The sequence below is a fragment of the Saimiri boliviensis genome, chromosome 17 (genome assembly GCF_048565385.1).
Source record: "Saimiri boliviensis isolate mSaiBol1 chromosome 17, mSaiBol1.pri, whole genome shotgun sequence".
Classification (NCBI taxonomy): Eukaryota; Metazoa; Chordata; class Mammalia; order Primates; family Cebidae; genus Saimiri; species Saimiri boliviensis.
The window spans coordinates 64,438,427-64,459,945 of NC_133465.1; the positions used below are offsets into that span (position 1 = coordinate 64,438,427).

The 21,519-nt window shown below is 60.6% G+C and overlaps 1 protein-coding gene across 4 annotated transcripts; it reads right to left on the minus strand.

The window, feature by feature from the left end:
- Positions 1–93: 93 nt before the first annotated feature.
- Positions 94–21,304, minus strand: GRIN2C (glutamate ionotropic receptor NMDA type subunit 2C). Of its 4 annotated transcripts, none has more exons than XM_039476218.2 (13): positions 21,015–21,304; positions 14,582–14,995; positions 11,939–12,537; positions 11,498–11,612; positions 10,426–10,637; positions 10,078–10,243; positions 9,653–9,806; positions 7,462–7,587; positions 6,819–7,048; positions 6,288–6,448; positions 5,603–5,790; positions 3,836–4,068; positions 109–3,131 (listed from the first exon to the last, which is right to left on the minus strand). In XM_039476218.2, the coding sequence occupies exons 2-13, from the start codon at positions 14,978–14,980 to the stop codon at positions 1,986–1,988; spliced, it is 3,729 nt and encodes a 1,242-aa protein (XP_039332152.2). In that variant the 5' UTR covers positions 14,981–14,995; positions 21,015–21,304; the 3' UTR covers positions 109–1,985. The 4 variants fall into 4 exon arrangements, with proteins under 4 accessions (XP_074245042.1, XP_039332152.2, XP_074245043.1 ...); XM_074388942.1 differs by lacking the exon at positions 21,015–21,304 and adding an exon at positions 19,318–19,561; XM_074388941.1 differs by lacking the exon at positions 21,015–21,304 and having other exon boundaries at positions 94–3,131; positions 10,078–10,240; positions 14,582–16,787.
- Positions 21,305–21,519: the final 215 nt, after the last annotated feature.

Below are 21,519 nucleotides of genomic sequence, written 5' to 3' on the forward strand. Positions count from 1 at the left end.
TCCCTGCACCCCCCCATCCCCCCTGCCAAAGATATTCCTAGACAAGGTACAAGGCAGCCAGCGCCTGGCCTGGGAGCAGGAGTCGCCTCTCCTCAGAGCCAGCAGCAGGCTCAGCTCCACTTGGAGGCTCAGCTCTTAATGATCTTTCCAGTTCTTGGTTATTAATGATCTTGGGCAGAGAGCGGAGCAGCCCTGACCTCACTGTTCCTCTCAGCTGCCTCACCTGCCACAACCTTTCTCCCAGGGCCAAAGGCAGACCCTGACTCCGGGGAGGAGGAGGGGGTCGGTTCCAGGGGCTGGTGGCCAACAGTTAGCCCCCTCACCACTAGTGGCTGCGACCAAGGTCAAGCGCCTCCCCTCCAGAGTGCTGGCGTCCAGCACGCACCTAGGCACACTCCCCACCTGCTGTCCTGGGCCTGGCTCCAGCCCATGAAAACGCATAGGGTAGACAGCGTGAACTTGGACGGGGCCACCCATTCCGGGGTAGTTTCTCCCACCAAGAATGGAGGTGTATCCCACCCCACCATTTCAGCTGCCTTCAGCCCTAAAACTAACCCAAAAAGAATCCAGTTCTCACGGCCCTGACCCAAGCAGTGGGGTCTTCAGAGACTAAAGAGTCAACCTGGCTTCCCGGGAACCAGGAAAGAACTGTAGGGGAGGGCACTGGTGGAGACAGCCAGCACCGCCCCTCCCGGCTTCCTCTGTCACGTGGAATTAGCCTCTGCCCTGCCTCCACCCAACTTGTCAGGACAGCCAGGGCTTGGCCTTTACATCTTCAGCGGTGAGGAAAGGGTCTGACAGAATCAATAGTGCTCACTGTTGGTGGAACGGTTAGAAGAATGAATGCCTGCTTGCTCCACAGTCACTGTAGTGGGAATAAGTGTAATTGCAGATGTGAAAACACTGAAAATGATAAGCAAAAGCCACCTTTTCTGATGGGCCAAAGAGGTGTGATAGAAAAAGGAAGTGGGCTAGAAGCCCCAGAGGGAGGACGGAGGATAAGACCGCAGGCAGATTCTCTCGCCACAGGAGTCCTGGCACCAGCAAGGCCGAGCTGTGCCTGACCCTGGCAGCCACCTGCGCCAGGATTCAGAGCCCAGGCAGTTCCGAGCCTCGCATGTCAGCCACAGAGAGAACACGGCCAGCCAGGGTTCAGCAAGCCCACAAGCTCCCACCTTTCTCTGCCCCTGCCACCACGGCACTGTCAGGCTCCCCCTGGACATCCCTGGTAGGGTAGGACAGCCACCGCTCCTGGCACAAGCCTCCCTTTTCAAGGAGACTGAGGGCTGAACTCCATCCATCATCACCAGAGCCCCCGTGCTGAGCACACATGTCACATCCAGTGCCAGGATGGGTGGGAGCTGACCCTGAATACCAAGTGGTTTCTGCTGCCCAGAGTCCCCCGTCAGCCTCACCTCCTTACCACAACCCTCCCAAGGCTCCGTCTCCCCCACAGGGAGCTGCCCACCTGCTTTAGACAAACACCTCACCTGGGATATTCCCATGACACTACTGTCTACTGGCTGTGCTGTGCCCCCTCCAGAATGCAGAATGAAGCAGCCAGGACCAGTGGGTTGTAAAAGGTTGGTTTAATGTCCCAGTGTTCCGATGAGAAGAAACCCCAGCCAAGCAGAGCAAGGATCAGGATAGCCCTGCCTCAACCACAGGTTTCAGCCTCCATGCCCACAGCAGCCATGACCAGGAACTGGCTAGCCCCAGGGCAGGGAGAGCCTCAGGGTCTGACCCCCACAGTACACCCTCCTGGCAGAACTTTGCTTGACAAGAGGACAGCAAAAGCCCAGCCCACACCATGATTTGAGGCTGCTGAGGTCGCGGAGCTCACCATGGAAGACATCATCTGTCACTGGGGTGGAATGGCCAGGATTTCATGGTAGAAGCCAGAAAAGCCCAATCCTGCCTGCCCCTTAACCCTGACACTGTCAGGCAGAGAATCCAGGTGGCTAGGAGCCCAAGTGGCTGATAACTCACACTTCTGACTCCAGACTGGAGATCCGCCTCCAGGTGCAGGGTCCCAGGAAGCCTTGCGTCCCACAGGCTACCCTGCTGACCCCGTCCAGTCCCCCACTGTCCCTGTAGCCTGTGCCCAGCCCCAGAGTCCTGCCCCTGTGCCCCAGAGGCCCCCAGGCCCCAGTGGGCCAGGAGCCGTGGCTCACACAGGGTGGGAGGTGAGGACAGACAGCCCCCCAGCAAAACGGCAGGTGGGCGTGGGCGTGCAGGCAGACGTGCTGTCTGTGCCGCCAGGCGGGGGCCCCTGCCAGCCCGCCCTCCTTGCAGGCCTCCCGGTAGGTCGGCAGGCACATCGACTGCGCCTGCGCCAACCGCCTGCAGGCCGTGTGGCCGTCGGGGCGGGCGCAGGTGGGGCCGGTGCAGCCGGCGGGCAGCGAGCTGGGCCGAGCGAAGGCCTCGGTCACGGAGCTCGGCAGGGAAGCGTGGCGCGGGCGCGAGCCCCGGGCCCAGGCCGCGTGCAGCAGGGCCTCCCGCCGGGCAAGCTGCTCCGGCCCGAGCAGCGGCAGGTCCTCCGGCTCCGGGGGCTCGGGGAAGAGCGGGAGGAAGGGGCGCCCGGATCGGTCGGCTCGAGGAAAGGAGCTGTAGTGACAGCGCGCGGGCGACAGGGGCCGCTGTGGGAGCGCGCGCCGCTCGGAGGCCGAGAGGTGCCTCCCGCAGTGCCCGGCGCGCACCGGCCACCGCGCCTCCCAGGCTGGGCGGCGCGACACTCGGGAGACGTCTGGCAGGGGCGGCCCAGGCGTCGGGGGGCGGCCCGGGGGCTGCAGAGCCCTGCGCACGAGCCCCGTGCGACCCCCGTCTGGCGGTCCCCAGCCCCTGGGGCTCGGCTCTGGGGGCGGACCGGGGGTGGGCGGGCGCGGACTGGGGCCGGACCGCGGGGTCGGGCAGGGGGGCGGTGGGGGCGCACGGAGGCCGCCACCCCAGTTCTCGATGGTGCGAGTGGCGCGGTCCAGGGAGCTGCTCACGCCCGCCGTGGTCACCATGTCGCGGGCCGCCTGCAGCATCTTGAGCACGCTGGCCTGGGCCGAGCTGGCCGTGAGGTCCGGGCTGGGCTGCCGCGGTGGGCTGGCCAGGCTCTGCACCCCGCTGAAGCAGCTGTAGATGCCCTGGGCAGTAGGAGACGACACGCTGTGAGCAGCGCCCTCCGCTCAGGGACCCACCTCGATTGTCTCCCCCTGGTCCCAAGACATCATCAGCCTTCTCTAAGTCTCAGGAAGCGGCTCCCATGGGCTTTGCAGATGAATGAGTGGTCTGAGCGCCCAGTGATTAACTTGTTCACCTAATCACTCTAGCTAGCACCTGGCATGTGAGGGCTCCAACCTGGGCACACCTGTGTGGACGGAGGGCTCTCCCCCTCTTCAACCCTGCCACTCTGGTGAGCCATTACGCCTCTTAGGACTTTGGGGGTTTTGTTTGTTTGTTTTAGAAAGAGGGCCTCACTCTGTTGCCCAGGCTGGAGTGCAGTGGCGCCGTCTCAGCTCACTGCAACCTCTGCCTCCTGGGCTCAAGCGATCCTCCCAACTCAGCCTCCTGAGTAGCTGGGACTGTAGGCGCGCACCACCACACCCAGCTAATTCTTTTATTTTCTGTAGAGATGGGGTTTTGCCATGTTGCCCAGGCTGGTCTCGAACTTCTGGACTCAAGGTATTCACCGGCCTAAGCCTCCCAAAGTGTTGGGATTACAAGTGTGAGCCACGAGCCCGGCCAGAACCTTGGCTTTTACCTCTGGAAATGGGCCATGGCCAGCCCGGACTGATCTGGGTAGGTGCCCTTAAAGCTTCGGCCTGTGTGGGGAGGGGCAGGCACCCACCCTGCTGAAAGCCAGCAGGAAGTCCAGCTGGGATGTGTTGGGCACCGAGTGGCGCAGCTTCCAGTAGACCAGGTGCTCCCAGGCGAAGACCAGCAGGGCCAGCCCCATGGCCACCAGCAGCATGTAGAAGACACCCGCCATGTTGTCAATGTCCAGCTTGCTGCTCATCACCTCATTCTTCTCATTCTGGCAGATCCCTGAGAGCCACACGGTCTCCAGTTTCTGGGTCTCTCCTGGAGTGGGTGGGGGAGGGTACACATCTGGCTCAGGAAACGACAGCAACCCCCTCACAAAGCTCGCCGCAAGCCTGGAGTAAGAACGGATCTGGGGCCAGGGCGCCAACCCCTTCCTCAAGCAGACCACATGGGGATCCAGCCTGGCTGGGACAGGATGGTGGGGCAGAGAGTGGAGGGTCAGTGAGCAAGGAAATAGGAAAGCAGGGTGGAGGCTGGGGTGGGCAATGCTGGCCTTCGGGTCCTCCCACTGTGCACCCCCTAGTAAAGGCTTGTGGACTGGGTAAATGTTAGCATCCATTCATTCACTCGTCTTCATAAACTTATTCACTATCTACATGTCACTCATGGAGCTGGGCACATGAAGACAAAAGGCCTCAGCTCCTAAGAGACACACATTGTGATCACTGTCATTATTATTATTTTGAGACAGTTGTGCTCTGTCATCCAGGCTGGAGTGCGGTGGTATGATCATGGCTCACTGCAGCCTGGATTTCCTAGGCTCAAGCGATCCTTCCACCTCAGCCCTGTGAGTAGCTGTGACTACAGGCATGCCACCACACCTGGCTAATTTTTGTATTTTTTGTAGAGATGGGATATCCCCACATTGTCTCAGATGATCCTGATCTCCTAGACTCAAGCAATCCTCACACCTTGGCCTCCCAAAGTTCTGGGATTACAGGTATGAGCCACCTCACCTGGCTGCTCTCATTATTATATGCTTTGAGAAATCCAAATTTTTTTTTTTTTTTTTTTTGAGACAGGGTCTCACTCTGTCGCCCAAGCTGGAGTGCAGTGGCACAATCCTATAGCTCACTGCAGCCTCAAAATCCTGGGCTCAAGGGATCCTCCTGCCTCAGCCTCTCAAGTAGCTGGGATTATAGGTGCGTGCCACCATGCCAGGCTAATTTTTTAAATTTTTATTTATAGAGACAGGATCTCGCTGTGTTGCCCAGGCTGGTCTCAAACTCTTGGCTTCAAGTAATCCTCCTACCTCAGCCTCCCAAAGTGCTAGGGTTAGAGCCATGAGCCACCACACCCGGACCAGACCACGTCTTATCTAACAGGGATGGAACTCCTCTAAACTCAAAGCTCTCTTTGGGTTTGCAGACAGGCTGGGCTGGACACTCCCACACGTGGGACTAGGCAGGTTCATATTACCCCAGGTAATCTCAAGATGGCCATGGAGATACTCTACTGAGCAAAGGAGGTGCTCATCTGGGAGGGAACGTGGGAGGGGCCTTAGGATAGAAGAAGGGAGTTCAGCCACCCCGCCCCGCCCCCACCGTGAGGCCTGAGCCCCTTCCTGCCCTTCAGGGACTCTCCAGCCCAGTTCCTGCTCCCCCCCTCCTATCCCTTCCTCAGGTCTGTCTCTAATTGCTCCTAGTACCTGCCCCCCTCAACTGTCCCAACCTCTCACCCCCCAGAGACCACTCCCTGCCCACAGGCCTTGGGGACTTGAGTGGTGGTGGAGATGCTGACTACCATGGGCTCCACAGCCCACCCGGGACACCCCAGCAGTAGCAGTACCCACCGTCCCCCAGGAACTGCAGAAGCGCCAGGTCTATGGCCCGCTTCCAGTGGGAGTCCTTCTGCATGGCAATGCCGTAGCCAGTGGTGGCAAAGACCTTGCCAGACCCAATGGTGACCAGCTTGCAGCCCTCGTCCTTGCCTGCCATGTAGTTGAGGACAGCAGCATCATAGATGAAGGCATCCAGCTTCCTGGGGACAGGCTGAGCCTCAGAGCTAGGGACCACATGGTGGGGGGGGGCACCAACACTGGGGCATGACAGGGGTCCGAACTACATGAGCCTGCTGGGCACCCCCGGGAGGGATGAGTGGGCAGAGCATTGTCTGGTTCTCTTGGGTCCTGGACGTGGCGAGGATCCCTACCACCCTCCTCCACAGAGAGACCAGGGGACTGTCTTCCCAGAAGACACACCACCCTTTCTGCTCACCCCCACCATGCCCCTAAGACTCAGAGAACATTCTAGCCACCTCCTCAGGCCGAGGCTGAACATTGGTCGGCACCACAGCTGTGTTCTGAGACACATGGTGGCTTCCATTGTGCTTCAAGCTCCACTCTGCCCCAAGATCTCCTCCCTCCACCCCTCAAGAGTCTGCAGGACAGCCCAGCCCCACTGTCCCTACATAGAGAGCTAAGGTGGCCACTGGGGAGACACATGGATAGAGACGGTGGGTGCAGGGCCGGGACCCACCCCATCTTGAGGCTGCTGAGCGCATCCTCCACCGAGCGCTGGTTGAACTTGACCATGTGGGTGTGCATGTCTCGGTAGTTACTGCGGATGTTCCGCTCCGTGCTGCCGTTGGGCACCGTGCCGAAGCGGAAGGGTGGGTACTGATCGTGAGGCCGCTGAAACTGCAGGCGGAGGGCAGCAGCCGGTCACAACCCTCCTCCAGCCTTCCAGGCACCAAACCCCAAACCCAGCCCAGAGCCCAGCCCCGCAGTGTGGACTTGCATTGTCAGAGCAGAAGGTCCTAACGGCTGTCCAGGCCACTCTTGTGTTTTCCAAATGGAAATTCTGAGGCCCGAGACAGAGAGAGACTTACCCAAGGCCTCTTGGCTGGTGGCTCTGAATCATCTCCTGCCCCAGCCCCCAGCCCCTCCCCAGCAGGCCCTGAAGCTTCTTCCTGCTCCAACCTCCAGCTCACATTCCTGGGTCTGCCCACTCACAGCCTGTCCCCACCCTCAGTGTCCCCCCCACCCCCACCAGCCACAGCCCCACAACCTTCTTGTCACTGAGACCGGACACAGTGTCGATGTACTGCTCCTGGATCATGAAGGCGGCCAGGTTGGCCGTGTAGCTGGCAAGGAAGATGACAGCGAAGAAGGCCCAGACCAGAACCATGATCTTGCTGGTGGTGCCCCGGGGGTTCTCGATGGGCACTGAATTGTTGAAGACCAGTGCCCACAGCAGCCACACAGACTTGCCGATGGTGAAAGATGGGCCCCCGGACTCTGGGGGCAAGAGGGGGACACTGGGGCTCCTCCTGCCCACCGTGAAAGGGCTCAGCTCAGCCCACCCGACTGCACAGCTCTGGTCTCAGCGTGGCCTTCGGGGGGACCCATCCCCGGCCATTCCCTTGCCAGGTCAAGTCAGCTCACGCGTGTGTGTGTCTGTGTGTGTGTGTGTGTGTGTGTGTGTGTGTGTGTGTGTGTGTGTTGTGTCCATGTGTCTGTCTCATCTGACTGGCCCCCAGCGTGTGTCATCCGAAGGCCAGGGACCTCCCACAGGTATTCTCTGGAGGACCCATTGCCCCTGAGCCCAGCCCTCAGGGTGCCCTCCTCCCAGCCAGAGTGCCCTCCTCCACCAGGTGTGGCGGTGTGCACCTCCAAGCCCCGCCCTCCTCCCAGCCCCAGGCAAGGCTTACTCTTGCCTCTGGTGAGGTTCTGGTTGTAGCTGACAGGGCTGAAGTACTCGAACATGAAGACGGTGATGGCCACCACGGTGAGGCACATGACGAACATCATCACCCACACCGCGGGGCTGTACGGCTCTGGGGACAGAGGGAGGCAGCTCAGAGGCCTCGGTGTGTCCCCTGCCCCCAGCCCAGAAGCACTGGGTGGAGGCAGGTGGGTCTACATGGTCAAAGTAGGCACCCACCAGCTCTGCAGACCCAGCCAAGGGGGCCCCTGACTCAGAGCAGGAGAGCCCCAGGAGAGGTCCCCAAAAGAGGTCAGGCTCTCCAGCATCCTTGGTGTCTCCCCAACCCCAACTTCTTTGGGACAGGTTCAAGTCACCCACCCCAAGAAACATTCCTTTGACTTCACAAACCCTGCCTGGCCTGGAGTGGCCGATCTGGTGGTTCTGCCCAGAATCAGAGCCTCTGAGGCCAAGTCTTGTTGCTCATCCACCAACATGGAAACTCACTCCCAGAGAACTGGAGACACCCACCCCAGGCCCCAGACAAGACTGTTCCTAGCTCCTAGAGCAAGAAATCACTACTACTGGCTGGGTGCCATGGCTTTCACCTGTAAGCCCAGCAATTTGAGAGGCCGAGGCGGGCGGATCACCTGAGATCAGGAGTTCAAGACCAGTCTCACCAACATGGTGAAACCCTGTCTCTACCAAAAATACAAAAATAAGCCAGGCGTGGTGGTGCATGCCTGTAATCTCAGCTACTCAGGAGGCTCAGGCAGGAGAATCCTTGAACCCAGGAGGTGGCAGTTGAAGTGAGCTGAGATTGCACCACTGCACTCCAGCCTGGGTGACAGAGTGAGAGGAAAAAAGGAAGGAAGGAAGAAAGGAAGGAGGGAGGGAAGGAGGGAGGGAGGGAGGCAGGAAGAGAGGGAGAGAGGGAAAGAGAGAGAGGAAGGAAGGGAGGGAGGGAGGGAGGGAATGAAAGAAAGAGGAAGGGGAGGGAGCGAGGGAAAGAAAGAAAGAAGGAAAGAGAAAGGGAGAGATAGAAAGGAAGAGAAAGAAAGGGAAAGAAAAGAAAGAAAGGGAGGGAAAGAGAGACAGGCAGAGAAAGAGAAAGAAAGAGAAATAAATAAATAAATAAATAAATAAATAAATCACTTTGGGAGGCTGAAGCAGGTGGATTGCTTGAGTTCAGGAATTCGGAGACCAGCCTGGGCAACATAGTGAAAGCCAGTCTCTACACCAAGCACAAAAATTAGCCAGGCGTGGCAGTGTGCACCTGTGATCCCAGCTACTCGAAAGGCTGAGGTGGGAGGATCACAAGCCCAGGAGTTCCAGGCTGTAGTGAGACGAGATGGTACCACTGCACTCCAGCCCAGCCTGGGTCACAGAGGAAGATCCCATCTCCAAAAAAAAAAAAAAAAAAAAAAAAAATCAGGAAGGGAGGGAGGGAGAGAGAGAGGGAGGGAAGGAGAAGGAGGGAAGGAGGGAGAGAGGGAGGGAAGGAGGGCAGTCACTCCTGCCATGAGCACTTGCTATGCTACGAAGTGGGGTTTTTGTCTCTCTCCAGTGGATGAGGAGTCTGCTCAGAGAAGTTCTGTGACTTGCCCAAAGCCACATTGCAGGACAGGGCAGAGCCAGGGTTCCAACTCCTGTCTGGCCAGCCTCAGCTCTTCCCCTGCCCTCCTCCTGTCCTCACAGCTCTCTACGACCTCACACTGCATGTCCCGCCTGGCCTCTTGACTGGCACTCTCGGAAGGACCACAGCTGTAGCCCCAGCACTCAGCATGGGACCCGGCACGAGGGGGCTGCCCAGCCAATGCCGGACTCCTCACCCAAGAAGGAACACACCTCTTCCCACACTACACTCACTCCTCAACTCCCCACGGGCCTCCCACCCTATTCCATGGCCCCGCCCCACAGCCCCTCCTGAGGCCAGCCTGCCTGCCCGGTTTTCCTGTCACTCACAGTGGCACCATGACCTATCCCACTCCTCCAACCCCACCCTGGCCAGGCAGGGATACCTAGAACCCAACATCCACCTCACCTCTCCCCTCTCCTCCCCACTCACCTCCAGCCAACCTGGCTGCTGTGCCAGGCCTCTGAGAGCCCACGCACTCCCCATCTCTGCCCAAGCTGTACACACCCTCCTCAGGGGCCCCTCTGCCCCTGGAGCCATCCCTGCCCGCCCTGGGCCTCACCCAAGAAGGCTGAGGGGGAGACGGTGCCATTGCTTCGAGCCACCATCACGCTGATGCCCGTCTCCACGAAGGGCACAGAGAAGTCCACAATCTCAGAGCGCTCCTCATTGATGGTGAGGGAGCCGATGGCCATGTCTGCCCGCTTGTAGTACACCTGAGGGCCGGACACCACAGGGGGTTGAAAGAGGGGGTCCCCAGGAGTGGACATGCTGCACAGGCGCTTCCGGGCACCCCTCCAGCACCCACCGACTGAGTCGGTCGTTCCCTCTGGGGCCATCAGAGCTCCGCTTTCAGTACTGATCACCACGGGAGTCATCACTGGTGACAGCCTATGCCCCCCTCTAGAGGGCGTCTGAGAGCCGCGTGGGGTCTGGGCATCGGACGAGCAGGCAGGGCGGGCAAAATGGGAATGGGGCAGGGCCTACCTCCCCAATCATGCCGTTCCACACGCCGCGCACCCGCTTGCCATGCTTGCCATTGGTCACCAGGTACAGGTCGTAGGAGAATTTGACCACCCTGGCCAGCTTCTTGAGGATGTCGATGCAGAAGCCCTTACAGCAGAGCTTGGTGTAGGGGGCCACATCACCGCTGCTGCAGCCACCGCCATGAGACCACCAGGAGTCAGAGCAGGTCGTGGCCCAGCCCTGCCCCAGCTGCTCCTCCCAGCCTGGCACTCTGACCCCTGCCCCACACCCAAGCATGAGACACACATGACAGCTGACCATCACACAATGGCACCCAGCTCACACCAGCCTCCCAGGGCACCCGCAGACCTGAAGGTGTGGTTGCTCTGCCTGCGGCAGGGCACGGTGTTGGGGACGCAGCCTCCTGTGCCAGGGTCGGGGCTCTCCACGATGACAAAGGGCCGCTCTTCCAGTGTGGCCACCGTCAGGTGCCGACTGTCCACCACGGGCTGCAGAGAAGCACTGTATCGAGGCCACACGGGGTACTTCATGTATAGGACCCCATGCTCCCAGCGCCCCACCTGCGGAGGGTGACAGCTTCAGCCTGGAGCCTTCAGCCCTGCAGCCCCCACCCTCTAGGTGGGGCCTCTGGGTGGAGCCTGCCAGAGCCAAGAATCCCCTTCTCTAACCTAGGGACACTGGGGCAGGTCAGAGTAGGGCTGCTCCCAGCAGCCTCCCCGCGCGTTGGGACTCTGCTTTCCAGTCTAGCCCCACACTGACCCACAGCATCTTCCTAAAGCCCAGACCTGACCCTGTCTCACTCACTGTACTGGTCCCCCCTTGACCTTGACTCAAGGCCCTACATGCTCAGATTCAGTGTCCCTCTATCACTCCTACTTCCTTAGTCTCCATACCCCCAAACACACCCCTGCATCACTGAAAAATACCCCAAACCCTTCTGCCCCTCTGTCTATATCAGGCTAACACCTCTTCCAGGTGGGCTCCTACTCAAACCTCCATAGCCCAGCTCAAATGTCCCATCTTCTGGGACATCTTCCCCAGTTTCTTCCTTTGAAGGCAGAACTAATTCCTGTTCCTCATCTCTAATCCCACAATGTTTTGCACATGTCTACTCAAGCGCTGGTCTCTCTATATTGTTTACAAGCCTGTCTGGCCAGCATGGGCAGGACCGGGAGATAGGAGCGCTCGAAATGTTCTATAGTGGAAGGAAGCCGGGGTGTTATGGGAGCCCAGAGCAGGGCACCTCACCCACCCTGGGGCACCTGGAGGCTTCCCAGTGGAGATGTTTGTTTCAGCTGAGACCTGGAAGATGAGGGGTTGGATAAGGGACAGAGGGACTGTCTGCTCAGCTGTGGGCACAAGAGGAGGCGGGGACAAAATGAGAGGACACTGAGGGCCCCTGGGCTCACCCCCTTCTCACCATCTCCCAGAGGCGGTGCCGGTTGAGGGCAATCACCACCATGGTGGGCTGGAGCAGGTACCCACCAGGGCTGAAGGAGAAGTCTCGGCCCTCCCAGGTGACATTCAGTAGGTGCCTGCCAGAGAGGAGAGATGCCTGCAGCTCTGCCAAGAACCAGGCACCCCCAGCCTCTGCCTCACCACCGCCACCGGCAGCAGGTGGCATTGATTGTATTTATTGTTCAAAGTGCTTCCCTGTATTGGCCCCACAGTCCTCGCCACACCCTGACACCTGCTGTTTTTTCAGATGAGGACACTAAGGCCCAAACAGGTGGGGTAATGTGGCTGTGGCCCCAGGCACGCAGCTAGTGAGAGGTGTGGCCAGCCAGCCCAAGCTCACTGCCACCCAGGTCCCCCGAAACGCTCCCCACCTCCCATCCCTATGCCCCGGGCAGGTGCCCACCTGTAGAAGGCCTCCTGGGCAGGACTGACGGGCCCAGGGTGGGCGCGGCAGTCCCCGGCCGGGGCTGGCAGGGTTCCGTGCTGGCGCCGGTAGCCGTGGGCGCCCAGGGCCAGGACGGCAACGCCGTCGCGGACCTTCTGGCGCAGGCTGAGGCGCCAGCTCTCGGTGACGACGCTGATGAGCCCCACGGGGAAGGCGGCGGGGGGCGCATCGGTGCTGCCCAGCGCCAGGTTGGGCACCAGCCACACGTGGCCCGGCCCCACCAGGCCGGCCTGCGCCGCCTCGGAGAAGAGCACCTCGGCCTCCTCGCGCGAGCAGTAGGCCACGAACACCGGCGCGTCGAGCTGGCGCAGCAGGCGCTGGGTGCGCGCGCGCTGCTCGCCCGGCCCCAGCTCCAGGGTTACCACGTCCAGCAGCCGCCAGCTCAGGTGGCTGGCGTCGGCGACGGCACGCACGCCCTCCAGGAAGAGCGCGTGGCCCGGGTGCAGGCTGGTGATGACGGCGAAGGCGCTCCAGTCGTACTCTTCCAGCACCTTGAACAGCACCTGCAGCTGCTGCTCCAGGGACACGCCCAGCTGCAGGAAGGCGGAGCCCGGCTCCTGGGGGCGGGGCGGGGCCTGAGCCGGGGCGGGGCGGGCCGAGCCCCGCCCCTCGCCCCTTCCCCGACCTCGGCCCCTCCATCCGCTCCCAGGCGCCCTTGCGCCGGTGGCCGCTCCCTATTCCGGGAACCCCTGGCCTGCGCCTCCTTCCCGCCCCAACGTGGTTCCCCGCTGCCGGTTAGCCTGGGCGTGCCCGGCCCTCAGCCCACCACGCTGGCCCGCAGACCCGCAGCATCAGCACCACCGGGGAGCTTGTCAGAAATGCAGATTCTCAGGCCGCACCCCGCACCGACTGGATCAGAATCGCTGGGTATGGCGCCTGGCATCTGTATTCTAACAAGCTTTTCAGCTGATCCTTGAGCCCGCTAGATTGAGAAGCGCTGCCCCAGACCAACTGAATCTGAATTCCAGAGGTGCAAAGCCAGGCGTCTGTATTTCCTAAAGACACGATGAGGGTTTAGAGCCAACGTCCTGAGGTCTTATGCGGGGCCCCGATAAGAGGGACTGGGAAGCACCATCCTGGTCGGAGCCCTACGAGTGAGAAAACTCCTCCTCTCCACGCCTCTGTCACTGCAAAAGCCCAAGGCACTGACTGCTGGCACCGGCGCCAGCGCAGTCCCCTGCTAATTGCTCTCCCTGCTGCCACTGTCCCAGTCTTTTAAAAAAACAAATAAGGGAAAATTCAGAGGCCAAGCAACCCAGTTTTTTCAATAAACAAATTGCAAGCAAAAAAGTGGGAGAGACGGAGGAGGGGCCCAGAGGTTGAGAGAGGCTTAGAAGCCACACCAACCAACCGGCACGTGTGGACCTGACTTGGCTCTTGATACGAGCAAACAGACTGCAAAATCAACATTTACGACAGTTAAGAGACAATGGGGTAATGTGAACACTGCCTGGATATTTGAAGATGTTAAGGAGTTTTATTTTTTTAGATGTGATCGTGGACGGTGGTTTTACTTTCCTAAGTCCTTATCTGCAGGGATACGTACTGAAATATTTATGGCTGGAATAAGAGGATGCCTGGGCTGTGCTTCAAATTAACACAAAAGAAGGGGAAGGGGGTGAGGGTGAGGCTGGGGTGGATGACCAGGGCAAACGGGGGAAATACGAGCCTTCCTTACACTCTTTTATTTAGACTCAAAAATCTCCGTATAAGAATGAACAAAGGCAAATCAGATCAGTCTCTTCCCTCGACTCTCCTCCGCTCATCCCTGAATGGTTAGATCTCCAGGGACAGGTCCAGGAAGCTCAGGGGGCTGAGGAGGGCATGGAGCACAGTCACTGTCACAGCCGGCTCACCCTGCCCTGGCTGCCCACTTGCTTAGGGGAAGGCCCGAACGTCTTGCCCCGTGGCCAGGCCCCCGCCTTCTTCTCCAGGCTTTTCCTTCTATTCCTCCAAAGCTCCAAGCTCCTTCCCAGCCTTGGGACCTTCACGCCTCCTGCTCCTCTGCCTGGGCCTCTCCCCCTCCCCACCGGCTCACCCTTGGCCTCCAGGTCTCAGCCTAGACATCATTTCTCCAGAGACCTTCCCTGGCCAACACCCTATGCAAATGGGGACCATGAGCTCCCTCACAGCATCCTGTGTTTTTCCTTCAGAATGCTTATCCCAGTTGTAACTACCGATGAACGTGTGTTTGTAACGTTCTCCACAGGAGGCTACAGGCCTCCCCCAGGGCTCCCAGGGTTCCCTGGAGTGCTCACCCTACAGGTGAACTACAACTGCCCAGAGGACGTGGCACCACCTCCCATGCCCAGCCAGCCCTCTGGGTCTCAGCCTGACCTAGGAAGCTGAGGGAAACAGAGAACAAGGGCTGGAGCCTGAGCCCCACAGCCAGAGGTGAGCCTGCACCCTGCCCACCCCACATCCGGACACAATGTGACAGCAGCCCAGAGGGTCTCTCTAGAACCCGGGGATGCCGTCACGCCCTCAGCCGCCACCTCCCTGCCGGTCCCACCTAATCCCAGCCTCCCAGAACCTAAGCATCCCCTACCCCAGCCTGGCTCTAGGCCCAAGGCACAAGGGGACATGAGTTTGAACATGCACCTTGGGGGTGAGGACCACAGCGGAGCCCCCACTGATGCTGAGGATGGGCACGTGGGTCTGGGAGGAGATGAAGTCAAGGATCTGGGCTACCGCCTCGGTGCCCACGTTGTCCTCAAAGACAATGCCGTGGACGCGGGCAGCACCCAGGAGACTGCAGATCTGGGTCAGGAGGCTGCTGGGGTTGGTGGTGTTGACCCCCACGGTGAGTGGCTGGATCTCCAGGGGCAGGTCCAGGAAGCTCTGAGGGGTGAGGCGGGCACTGACCTGGGCCTGTGGCGGCCCCGAGCTGCCAAACACCACGGCCACCGTCACGCCCTGTTCACCCTGCCCGGGACCCGGCCCTGCCGAGGCACCAAGGAGCGAGGTGAGCAACAGGGCCAGCCCCAGGGCCCCACCCATGTCCACCGGAGGGTCCTGCGGAGAGACCAGGACAAGCACAGGGAGGGAGACAGAGGTTTGAAGAGAGGCAGATGGACAGACAGGAGGGACAGAGGGACACACGTACAGAAGATTAAAGAGGGGAAAACCTCCCTCCCCAGAGAGAGGCAGAGAGAGGGAGACAGACAGACAGACAGACACAGACAAAGAGAAAGAGAGGTTAGCTGAGCATCCCAAGGGCATCCCAGAAGAGCAAGCGCTGGGGAAGAACAGGAACGGTGACCAGGACCCAGCCCTCCAGTCTACTGATGAAACACGTGCTTGGCTGGAAAGGCCAGGCCTTCCAAAACTCAGCCATCGGGTTCTGCCCTAGGAAGGCACACTGAAAATGCCAATCTGGGGTTCAAGTGCATGGATATGGGTCAGACAGATCTGAGTTCATGTCCCAGTTCAGCCACTTACTGGCTGTGTGATCTTAAGGAAGTCACTCAGCCTCTCTGAGCCATGTTTCCTTGCCTGAGACAATCACGGCAGTCTGAGGGCTAAGATTAGCCAACAGGCTATTTGCTGGAATTAGTGACCTTATCCTGCAGGTGACAGGCCCCCAGCCAGGTGAAGGAAGACAGCTCCTGCATCATCCCCAATCCCCCCGCCAGTCCACTCTGCAGTCTAAACCGGATCTTCCATCTGTCTCTCACCAGGCCCTGTGCTACTGGTCAGCGCACCCTGCTTGCCATGGGGCCAGGCCCGAGGGCCCTCATCTGCATGGCTCTGCCTGGCACACAGCCCCCTCCTCCTGGGCACTGGACAACACTACAGCCCTTCCTTCTGTGGCCTCAGCTGGTAGCAGCTCTTCCGCAGCAGGGTACAGCAGCGCTGACTTGTTCAGAGCTCAGGGGTACCCAAAACCCCAAGCTGCTGAGCTGGGGTTTGGTCTCCTTACAAATGAGCTGGTAATCTGGCCTCTCAGGCCATCACTGGTGTGCAGGATCTTTTTAACCCAACCCAGGGGCCTGACGTGTATCCTTGCTAAATGTCATTATTTTGGATTGGGACCAAGAGCCACAGCAGTGAGGCTAACGCAAAGCCTGAGTGGAATGGTACCCACGGATGTTGCTCTCCCTCCCGCTGGCCATCAGCCACGGCACTGCCCCCTCTTCCATCTTCGTCACCTCCTCAGCAAAACTTCTGAACAGGGGAGAGCTAAAGGGTGGACAGGGTGAGCCTGCCACTCCAGCCCTCTCCCCACCCCACCCCCAGGATCCGCACATCTCTGCTACAGAAATGTACACAAAAATCAAGCAGTTGCCAGAAACCACACCTCCGAAAGGCACATGACAATGGCTGGGCAGGCTCCAGCTTTTTCACGGGGCCTTCCTTTTCCCTGCCATCAAATTTCTCTCTCTCTCTCTCTCTCTCTCTCTCTCTCTCTTAATCCAAAGCCTAATGTCTTACAGACATATGGGCCTTCTTGGGTCTCTAGTTCTCTCTAGGGAATCCAGAGAGTGGGGAAGTGCAAGAGGCTGCCAGAAACATTCAGGAAAGTTCCTCTCCTCCCCAGGGTGGCACTGAAAAGATCAGGGGAACCCACTAGACGGACCGACTTGAGTGCAGAAACGTAACTTGGCCCGCCTGTGCTGAGCCTCTTCCCTGCACTAGGCACCGGACTGCGGAATGTCCCTGTGGGTGAGCCATGGTCCCCGCCCTCCAGGAACTCAGAGTCACATCTGCAGAATGAGCTTGCTGCTGTTAGCACCTCCAACCGCCTTTTTCCTAAATGTATTTCTCTTTCCACCCTTCCCTCCTTACTTCCCTCCAGCTCCCTATCCTCCCTCTCAAGACCTTCTCTTAGCTAAGGATGTCGAGCTCATTCACACGAAGGCACGAGGGACTGATCACAGCTGAAAGCATTCTCATTCCCAAGAGAGATGTGGTTTAACAACAGCGCCTTCAGCTAAAGTGCCAGGTGGTAGAATTTCAGGCTAAGAAGACAGGAGTTTGGGCAAGGAAGGGAATATCGTTCTCATGTTCGTGCCCTTGAAATCTCCCCATGTGTGTGGTTCCCTGCTACGGTGACACAGAAGTGGCCGAACTGGCAGCCCGGAGACACATTTGAGTCTAGCATGGGATCCTAGCCATGCCATGCCAGGCCTCAGCTACCACCTCCAATCAGGGATGTCAGATCGCAACCACAGAGGACACTGACGTGCTCACCACTCCCTTCAAAAGGCCTCTGTCTGTTCACCTCTGCCCACACCTCCAGGCCCTAGCGGTTCCTTGCCCCCTGGGGAGCCCCAAGCCTCCTACCTCCCCTGCCTCCCAGCAATGACCTCTAGATCTGTGCTGCCTAGTATAGGAGCCGCCAGTCACACACGACTGTTAGGTACCAGAAACATCTCTCACCCAAACGGGGGTTGCTATCAGTGTAAAATTTCATCCCACACTGCAGATTGAAGACAACATGGAAACAGAATGTCAAAATCTTATCAACATTTGTGTCTTGATGACATGTTGAAATAATATTTGGGGTATGTTTAGTCAAAGAAAATATAATGTTAAAATTAATTTCACCTGTTTCTTTCTATTTGTTTTAATGTGGCTACTGGAAAATTTTAAATTTCACTTGTGGCTCCCATTTTATTTCTTTGGACAGTATGACCCTGGATGAAGGGCCCCGGCACTCCCTCAACTCAGAGGGGCAGAATAAGCAGTCTGCCGTTAGCATTTCAGCCTCCTTTTTCCAAACGTATTTCCTTTTCCACCAATAGCCTGCCCTCCTACTCCCCTCAAGCTTCCAGCCTCCCCAGTCAAGACCTTTTCTTAGGCAAGAATCTAGAGCTCATTCCCATGAAGGTATAAGGGTCTGATAGTAGCTGAACGTTTCTCATTCCTGCTCTCTCCAATAGGAAGGCATCTCCCTGGGCTGGGGACACCAGAGACTCTCTCCAAAGGGAAAGTGTCCTCCTGGGTTGGGAGTCTGGAGGTGGGGGGCTTCAGGAAGGTTGTGCCTCTAACCAAAGGGCCTAAAATCGGGGAGGGGTCCCAGAGTTCCTGGGTGGGGGCCAAAACTAGGTATGTCTCTGGACTCCGAATAGCAAGTGGCAGATCGAGGAGCCTCCCATGGCTGTCTCATCACCCCGTGGAATCCAGCCGCCCTACAGAGGTAGGAGGGACAAACTCCGCTCCGCCTGCCACAATCTCCTCCATTGCCTCCCCTCCCCACCTCCCATCTACCCACCCTGGAGGGCGCCACAGCACTGCTGAAGCCTTCCTCCAGCCCCTGCTCCCTCCTTACACAGGACAGCTGCTTCCCTGGTGCCCACAAATGAAGTCCAGACACCTTAGTCCCATGGACAGGGCCCTCTGCACCCTGACCGCAAGCAGCCATCCTTCCCTCCCCTGGAGCCCACAGCTCTGCCAGTCTGGTGGCCAAACAGCCCCACTCTGTCCTCATCTCCAGGCTTTGTTCCAGCATCCCCCAGGCTAGAACGTCCTCTTCCCAAGGGAAGTCTTCCATCCTTCAGGGCCCAGCCGAAATCCCTCTCCCACAGGTACCTGCCTTGATGCCTCAGTCTCCAGGCGCAGGGTCTGCGGCCAGGCTGGGGCGGCCGGCCTTCTTCCCTCTGCCCTGGCTTCCCCTCCTGGGTGAGGAGCTCTGTGCAGTGGTCCCCTCCACCCCTCCATTCTGCCCTGCGGCAGGTGTGTGTGCATTCATGAATGCCCCGTCCCACACTGGACTGCAGGTTCCTTGAGGGCAGACGCATTGTCTCAGACACTTCTGCCCACCCACCCACTCGGGGTCTCACCCCCTCCACAAACAGCCCTTAAACTAATGTTTGACTAACACGGGGATCCCCAAAGAGCCCCGCAGAGGATGGCAGTGGTCAGTCCTGCAGGATACGGCAGCATTTGGAAGGCTCTGAGCACCTTCCCAGGCTGGGGGCCTTCTCCTCCTGGGGTCCCCACAACTCAGGCAGACCCCCGGCACAGACCTACACACACACACGCCCACTCCCACACTCACACAGGCTCACACCCGACATGCTGATGGCTCCCCCTCTCCCAGGCTAAGAAACTTGGTCCCAAGAGCCCGCCACACCCGCCAGCAGACCCCAAGAACCCCCCTGCCCTTCCGGTGAGCCGCCCCTCCTTTGCCGTCGGGTTTCCCTCCCTCCCTTTTTCCCAGCCAAAACCCAAACCCAGGCGCCAGGGGAGAGGACCGTCCTTCTAGCTTGCCCCACTCCTGGGGGCATGGAGTTCTCGCTTCTTCGAGGCTAAGGCCCCCGTCGCTGATCCCGCCCGGACTCCCCCCAGCCCCCGGGACGCTCCGCCCCCTCCCCTCCGCAGGAATCTCTTACACTCGGGCTGTGAAGTTCGGGGTATTTTTAGGCCGGCGATAAATAATTCATAGGGAACGTGGCATCAGGCTCCCCCCGCGGGAGGAGGGGGCGCGAGCAGCGAGAGCCACCGTCACCCACGGCTCAAGGACACTCGCGATGCGGCGGCGGCGGTGGCGGCGGCTCCGGGCGGGGACCCGCGCCACGCCTCCTGGCGGCTGAGCTGCGCACCACGCACCCGGCGCCCCCAGCCTGGCGCTGCCCGCCGCCGGCGTCCGCGGCTCCCAGGCTCCCACCCCCACTCCCCCAAGCTGGGTCGTGACTCGGAGCCCCGAGCCGGCCTGGCAGGAGGCCCGGGTACCAGCCCAGGCCTGCCCCAGGGCCCTGGGCGGACTCAGCTGTCCCGGACCTGCCCACCTGCCCCTGGCACGCTCATATTCTTTGGGAGTTTAGAAACAGGCTCAAAGCCATTAGCACCGCCAAGACCTGGATGGACTCCGAAATACAGCCAGCACGATGGCACCCTCCCCAAATAAGTTTCTTTTCTCGGTTTTCCTGTGGCCCGGGGTCGAGGACTGAACTAGGACAACGCCACCATCCGAGGGTTGGGAGGCCAAGCCAGGAGTCCCCTGGGGCGACCAGGCCTGGGCAACAGAGTGGACGAATGGAGTGGGCGTCAGGGCCGGGCGGGAATTCCCGTCTTCCTCACCCAGCAGCTCCCCGCAGGGTCGCAGGACCCACTGGGGGTTCAGGCTGCCGGATGCCTTTGCTCCGCGTGTCCCCGCCCTGCCCGCCTAGGCGGGAAACGGGAGGCTCCGGGCTTCCCCTCCCCGCCGTCGGGGATCCTGGGCGAAGCCCCCAGAGACCGGCGCAGCCCGCTGGTGCGCAGCCAGGGCCCAGCGCCAGACCACACTCGCCAGTGCCCTCTCTGCCCACCCTTCCCTTCGCGCTCTGGAAGCCCGGGAGCCGGGCACGGGCCAGCATCTGCAAGAGGCCACTACCCTTGAAGGCACTCCGATTGTCCCAGGTCGCAGGGGGGAGAGCGCTAGGCTGGGGCAGAGAGGGGACAGAGCTGTAGGGAAAGAACCGGGACTCGCGGCGGGGGAAGGGGTTCGGGCGCGGAGGCAGGTGCGCAGCAGGTGCCCAGCAGACCTGGGGGAACCGGGGCACCAGGCTGGGGAGCCGCACAGCCCCCTTTCACTCCCTTCTCACTACCTTTCGCCTTCTCAGCCCCTCGCTCTGGTCTATCCCTGCCCCGGCCTCCGCTCCGGGCCCTGTTCCCCGCCCTCGGCCCCGGCGGCTACCAGCAGCAACAGTTGAGGTCCGCGGCAGCGCACACTCCCGCGTCCCCGCTCTGCCCCCGGTCCTGCGGTGCCGCCGTGCCAGGCGAAGAAGGAGGGCTCGGCGACCCCGGGAACGAACGTCCTGGGCGCTTCGCCCGCGTCCTTCTCTCGCGTCCGCCGCGCGCCTGTCTCCTCGGCCTCTTCTTCCCCTCCTCTCTCGCCGCCAGGGTCCAAACCCAAGGCCCAGTTATCGAGGGTCCGGGTCCGCCAGCCGCCCCCTCCCTGCGCCCCGAGAGTCCTGCGCGGGCCCGACTCCCCCCGGGTGTCCCGCCTCTGTCTCCGCCGTCCTTGCCGGCGCGCCGCGGGAACCCAGCCCCAAGTTGGCGGCGAAGTTAGAGCCCCCCGCCCGCCCGCTGCCCGCCGCCCGCCACTCACCGAGGGGAAGGGGCGCTGCGCCTACGCCGAGAGCTCGCGCCGGCCGCCTTCGTCGCGGTGCCTGTCGCGGAGCCGTGGCCCCGGCGCGCTGGCGCGCTCAGTCTCAGCTCCGCGGGCGCCGGAGCCGGGGCGGGGGCGGGTGGCGCGACCTGGCAGGCTGGCCCCGACCCGCCCCCGCTCCCCGAGACCCTCCCGAGGCTCCCACGGCGCCCTGCTCCGACCCGGGCTGGGCTGCGCGCTGCGCCTCCGGCTCCCAGAGCTCGCAGCAGACTGTGCGGGAGTGCTCAGTGCCGCCCGCAAGGGCCCGCCCCGCCGGGGCCCGCCGCCTCTGGCCAGGCCCGCCGCCCCTCGGGGCCCCTCCCGCCGCAGGCCGGGGTCCCTCTCCCGTCTCAAGGACCGCGTCTCCATACCCGACACGTGGGGCAAGTGCGCCTGGGAGGAAACACCAGCCTGCCCAGGGCCTGGGTTTGAGCCCACAGCTCACGAGCGTGTGACCTTGGGCCAG